We start from the raw sequence: 6,396 nt of genomic DNA, 5'->3' as shown, positions 1-6,396 counted from the left end.
AATAGGTTTATATCCAAGGGATGGTTGGGTTTATTGCTCACATAATGCCACTCAGCGATGAGCGAGGCTAGTCACTCTCATCTTAAATGTCAGGACCAACTTGCCTAACCCCTGGCTTCTATGCCCTCATGGAACAACACAGGATTGGATGATGAATGAATGAATGAAAGATTTTTTCACAACCGATACTAAGCAACTTTATGTAAGTTTGTTGTTATTCAGCAGTTTACCAAAACTATGCAACTTTAACCCTTCCAGTATGATGCCCTGATTATTTTAATTTTAATAAACACCAGATGATTTTATTTAGCCTTGGGGGAGCCTTCTTTTAATGTATGGATTCAAAATGATCTTCATGAATCCTCTTTCTGTATTGGGATCTTTTCTCTTATTCTTGCCACCACCTAACAGTATTACTCACTGTATGAGAGACCTTATCCAGTGAAAGATTACAGTTTAGTACAGTACTTGCTCAAGTCTTTCCCAACATGGTTTCCCAGTGTATTCCTAGCAGAAGTGGAGCACCGGATATTACAAGCAATGTACATTAAAAGCATATCTAACATGTGCAACAGCAATGCTTCCTCATGCCATTCTTAAAACTTTAGGTCTATCATCATCCAAAGTCAATTTCCCACTGTTATGCTGGGGTAGCTAGGATCATGAAATAGGAAAACAGAGATGTAGAAGAAGCTATCAACAGAGTCCCTTACAAGCTGGGCCACACATCCATTCACGCATCATTCAACCTTCATATTTCTTTGCCAAGAACCTTAAATCTAAACAATTAACCTAACTATCTACAAAGACATCCTGAAGAGCAGCCTTTATGTGAGGAAAATATGGTACATTTGGAGTTAGAAAAAATATTCATTAGGAGTAGCAGACAAAGTATAAGCACTGCTGCAAATTATATTACTGGGTGTCTGCTGATGCCAATTTTTTCGACAGTGCTTAAAACCATTTCTGATATTGTTTGAATGACAAAACTCAACATTACAGTCTTGAGTCATCACTGGGATGCCACACACACATTCCTCTCTTATTCGATAGTTTTCCTTCGCATTCTTGGACTTTCTATTCCAATCTGGCCAGGAGTGAGGCTGAGGTGAGGCGAAAGGTGGTTGAATGGAATGGCTGTGAGTGTGCGGGGGATGCTCTAGGCTGGAGTAACAGTGGTGTGGAGGTGGCAACCGCATGTCAGCTGCTCCGGTCTGTGGGAATAAATACTGTATAAGCAGTTAGCCTTATTTTAAAGGAATAAATGTTGGCAAAATGGAAATTGAACACCCTGTTATATTGGAATTAAAATAACAGTGAAAATCAATATCTACCACTGTCATATAATAACAATATAGACTTATCTTCTACTAAAGGAATTAGAAATAACTTCATCTAACAATAACTGAATACATTACAAACATTGTAAGTCTCATCTTCTTTCATGGTTACAATACAAATAGTTTACTTTCTACTATGGCACATGAAAATTCCTTTTACCTGCAATCACAATGGCCAAAACATTAACATCTTTTCAAAGGAAATGTGAAGAATGAGTTAAATCTACAAAAATAAAATAAACACAGTTATACATACCCTTCAAATTGGTTGTCGTAATCTACTATAAGAAATTCCAACCTTATTTCTAATCAGTGGGCCGGGTAAGTTCTAAGAACAGGTAAATGAGAACATAAAAGTAAATTATAATAATACCATACAGTAAAACTGAGCCATACCTCCATTTGCATACCATTCAAACCTTTACAAAGGCATGATAACAGCAGAAGTCTCATAATCTAAATCATCTTCAAAGTAAACAAGACTATAGTCGCCGCGCGTGAAATTGTCATAATTGTACCCTGGCAACCTACCCGTCAACAGTGCTTCCAGTTTCATGTATAATATGATACGCGTGTGATTCGTGCATAATATGTTTATGTATAATAATTTTCGTGTATAATACATTCGTGAATAATATGATACGAAATTGGATGCACTTTTGACAGGTAAGTTGTCAGGGTATGATAATGTCAACCTCAAGAGTCATGCGCCGCGACTTTACCTTCTATCAAAGCAAACAAAAGTCTAAGTATGGAAGTCTCATTTTCCATGTCATCTTGTGTCAGAGCAAACAAACATTAAGTATGGAAGTTTTGTTTTCCATATCATCCTGTATCACAGCAACCAAACAAACTATGTATGGAACTCTCATTTTCCACATCATCCTGTATCAAACAAAAATAGTCTCTCAAAATTGTAGACCCATGGTGGTAGGTGGTGGGAACCACCATCCACTCACCTGGTTTAGTGTTGCCAGCTTCTTCCCTCACATTAACCATTCTTTTCTGTGTCTTCCTCTTCCTATTTCTCCTACCCTTCCTGGCACTTATTACTCTTCCTTACTCTTCAGGTGGCTCTACGCTGAGTAACAAGCCTAATGATTTCCTATAACCTAATATACCATTTACTCGTACAATGCTAGATGGTAACCACATAACTAAATAATGGGATGATGTGGCGACTACTATAGTGCCCCTGTTGATTAGGACACACACAAATGTGGCATCCCCTCAGGAACCAAACCTTCACATACTTCCCTGAGCATGGGAACATCAGTTCACTGCATGGGAGAGCCCTACAGGGGTGACAGCTTGACTGCAGTTGATGGGTCAGCTCAACAACAACAGTAGACTCGCCTTCTATTGCATCAAATAAAAACAGAATCATCTGTCACAGCAAAAACAATATACAGTGGGGCACCAATTTTCGCGCCTAATTGGGTCCAAAAATAATGCGCGAAAGTGGAATTAGTGAAAGTTGGGGCATTGTCTTTATGGCAAAAAGGCTAATTGGTTCCCGGTTATCCTAAAGTAACATCAGATTTTCATTTTCACTTGCAATACAGTACTCATACTACGCACTGTCGATTCTGGGATGTTAAATATACGGCAGATTTCACTGTTTTTTGCGCCCTTGTCCACGTGCTCAACTATCTTCCTTTTCATTTCATTATTATACTGCCGTTTCTTCACTCCAACACGATGCTCTCTTTTAGCCTTGGCCTTTCCTCCCAACTTTGAATGTCCCGGCCACTTTTTATCACCACCACTGCCTCCCGGCCCTCCCCCCACACCACCAGGCCCTTTCCCCACACTACCAGGTATAGTAGAGGCCATTGAACCGTGAGAATCCAACACAATGGAGCTAGCACGCTCGTACACAATGGCGGGAATGGGTGGACAGAGTGTTGACATGACGTCATTCAAGATGGCGGTGGGTTGCGGGCGGGCGGTGCAGGAAATTCAAAGTTCAAAATATTGTCCCAAACCCAAAATTTGAGCACGAAAATCGATTTTTTTCAAGCGAAAGTGGAAGTTAGGGAATATTTGGTGCATGCCGTGAAAGTGGATTCCACGAATCCTGCTGTAGCGAAAGTTGGTGCACTACTGTAATCATTCCTCTTAATCTATAGTGAGTCTTTTTCTTATGTAATGATTTAAGTATTTATAAATGTGGTGGAGGTGGTGGTGGTAGTGGTTTAAATATACCATACTGTTAACTGTCATTTGAATCCTGAATATCACATTAAGCAGCCAATTTAAAGGCATCAGCCGTCTACTGTTTTGCTGCACCATATGTATTATCCAGGGTTTTAAAATGTATATGTGCCGTAAAAAATAGATTGTGATGCAGTCTGAGGTGTAACAGAGACATGCTTGTGTCTCCGTGTTCTTACGTAACTGCCATACAAATGAATCAGCTGTAATGTCCTGTTTACTGCTACTATTATAACACATTTCTTTATGAATGTTACTGGCACACACAAATTAGCTGGCTGTGGGTTCCATGAGTCAAGTGCTCCCATTCAAAAACTGTCCTTCCACCCACCTTTATCACATCTATTTATGCATCTTCTTGTTTTGCTCTCTTCATCTTCTGTTTATGTCATATAGTCTCCCATGTCAAAACTTCTCTTCCTGTTCCACATGTAAATGACACTACAGTAGATCCTCGCTATACTAAAACTGACTGAGGGGAAGCCTGATCCAATAAAGCCATTAGTCCATCACATCTGACAAGTCCACTTTGCAAGGCGGGATTTCAAGTACATACAGTATTTGAGGCCCTGCATGGAGTATGATACACAAGCGCTATTTTTTTTAAAGTGCCAAAAAATGCGGTAAGTTTTTCAATGTTTGATGAGCAATAATGCCAAAACTATTATAGCTAGGATGATGCTGTTTGCACATATTAAAGCTGAATGTCTCTACAATATCCAACAACTTTTTGGTGACAAACAATTTTTAAAAATTTTTCCTGTTAATTTGCAAAAAATTATAGATATCACTGTTTTACACTTTATGTGACTGTACAATCTTTAATGTTTAATACAGTAAAACCTCAATATAACGGATTTCACTAGACCAGAATTCACTTTTATCATAATCAAGGAGATACCGGACAAAATTCCTATACAGTATTTCGGAAAAAGTCCGATAAAGCCAGAGGCGCCCGGACTGACTGACCACTTCAGTTATGTTCACCACAATAAGGTAAATAAAAGACATGTTCATCAGTGTACAGTAGAGTATTATTATATATATATATATATATATATATATACAGTAATATATATTATACCATTTGACTAATGTAGTGAAGTTATAACAGTATTGTACCGCAATGGTAGTCAAAACAATTTAAAAACTGTGTGTGTGATCCGGACTAATGTTTGATATATCAGAAAAAGTCCGGGTTAGCAGGGGGAAGTCCAGATGTCGCTTTTATTGGAATTTCACATTTTTTAAGAATGGCTTGGGCCACAATTAGTCCGATATAGTGAGATCTTACTGTATTTCAAATCAAAAACAAAAATGGAGTGAACATTATCACATTGTGGTGAAAATAATGAAGCTACTATTATCATTGTGCAGTGATAATACAGGTGTCATTATCACCAAACTGGTCAGCACTGGTATCCATATAATTCCCACAAGGTGAACATTCCGTTATCTGTATTATCAACGTATGGTGACACATCTCTCTAACAGGCATTTAAATAGTTCAAGGGTGATGAGGGCAAGGTGAACATTCTGTTATCTGTATTATCAACATATGGTGGCACACCTCCCTAACAGGCATTTAAATAGTTCAAGGGTGATGAGGGCTTTCTGTTAACACTCCGTGAGACATCTATTATCACGGTATGGTGATAATAAAGGGTTGTCAAGTATCACTGTACAGTGATCGTAAACAGCCTAACAAGAAAGGTTCTTATACCACGGGATTTCCCCAGAGAGGGACAATGCAATATTAATGTAATAAAAACAAAAGAACATACAGTAATAATAAAATGAAATGCAATGTACATGCAACTCAAAAACTTAGTTTCAATGAATGAAAAGCATTCAGGAGCCGAATGCTAAATGCCAACTAGAATATGCCGTTGGCCAAGTTACAAGTGCAGCTACCCTCCCCCCAGGAGGGGGAGGGGGTGGTGTTCCCTCGGGGGGAACAGATAGCGATGCCCCTCCCTTGGGGTCCCCTCAGGAGCCCATATTCGAACTCGTCCAAGATTTTGGCCATATCTTGACACCCTGAAGGTTACACGTTGATAGCTCAAGCCATTCATGAGATATAATGGTGCTAAAGGAAGGCAATAAAAACTAGTTCATCCTGGCAGTCATTTTGGTGACCCTGGCCTTGACCACGACTGCTCATTTTCTAAATCATCCAAGATTTTGACCATATTTTGATACCCTGAAAGTTTCATGTTGTTAGCTCAAACCATTCATTATATATAATGGTGCTAAAGGCAGGCAATAAAAACTAGTTGACCTTTGGCAGCCATTTTGGAGACCTTGAACTTGACCCAACTGCCCATTTTTGAACTCATCTCAGATTTTGGCCATATCTTGATACCCTGAAGGTTTCAAGTTGTTAGCTCAAGATGTTCAAGAAATATAATGGTGCTAAAGGCAGGCGATAAAAACTAGTCGACCTTTGGCAGCCATTTGGTGACCTTGACCCTGACTGCCCCTTTTCGAACTTGTCCAAGATTTTGGCCATATCTTGACACGCTCTTTTCTACTCTTATGGCTCTGTAGCTATTTCTTCTACTGATAAAGCAGATCTTTTCGCACAGACTTTCTCCTCCAATTCCACCTTAGATGATTCCAGTGCTGTTCTTCCATCACTTCCCCCCTCTGACTTCCTCAAGGCTGACATTAAAATGTCTTCAGCTGATGTATTTTCTGCCATCACTGGCCTCAATACTAACAAGGCATATGTGCCTGATGGGATCCTTCCTGTTGTCCTCAAGAACTATGCTTCTGTGATTGCACCCTGCCTTGGTAAACTCTTGCCTTTGTCTATCAACTTGTATCTTTCCTTCTT

The 6,396-nt window shown here is 39.3% G+C and overlaps 1 protein-coding gene across 3 annotated transcripts in view; it reads right to left on the bottom strand.

Annotated features, from left to right (window-relative positions):
• Positions 1-222: 222 nt before the first annotated feature.
• LOC145392953 (nuclear distribution protein nudE-like 1) overlaps positions 223-6,396 on the bottom strand; it is a 451,924-nt gene continuing 445,750 nt past the window's right edge. For 2 of the 3 annotated variants that reach the window (XM_080267243.1, XM_080267246.1), the window contains exon 8: positions 223-1,214. In XM_080267243.1, coding sequence (XP_080123369.1) covers positions 1,160-1,214 — 55 coding nt within the window. In that variant the 3' untranslated portion in view covers positions 223-1,159. The remainder of the gene's footprint in view (positions 1,215-6,396) is intronic. The other variant, XR_013896084.1, reaches the window with a different exon arrangement.

Source organism: Coenobita brevimanus, chromosome 23, assembly GCF_032717465.1.
Source record: "Coenobita brevimanus isolate Jiangsu-jjx chromosome 23, ASM3271746v2, whole genome shotgun sequence".
Lineage (NCBI taxonomy): Eukaryota > Metazoa > Arthropoda > Malacostraca > Decapoda > Coenobitidae > Coenobita > Coenobita brevimanus.
Note: the sequence above shows the minus strand (reverse complement) of the source record. Positions and strands in the feature narration are given on the sequence as shown.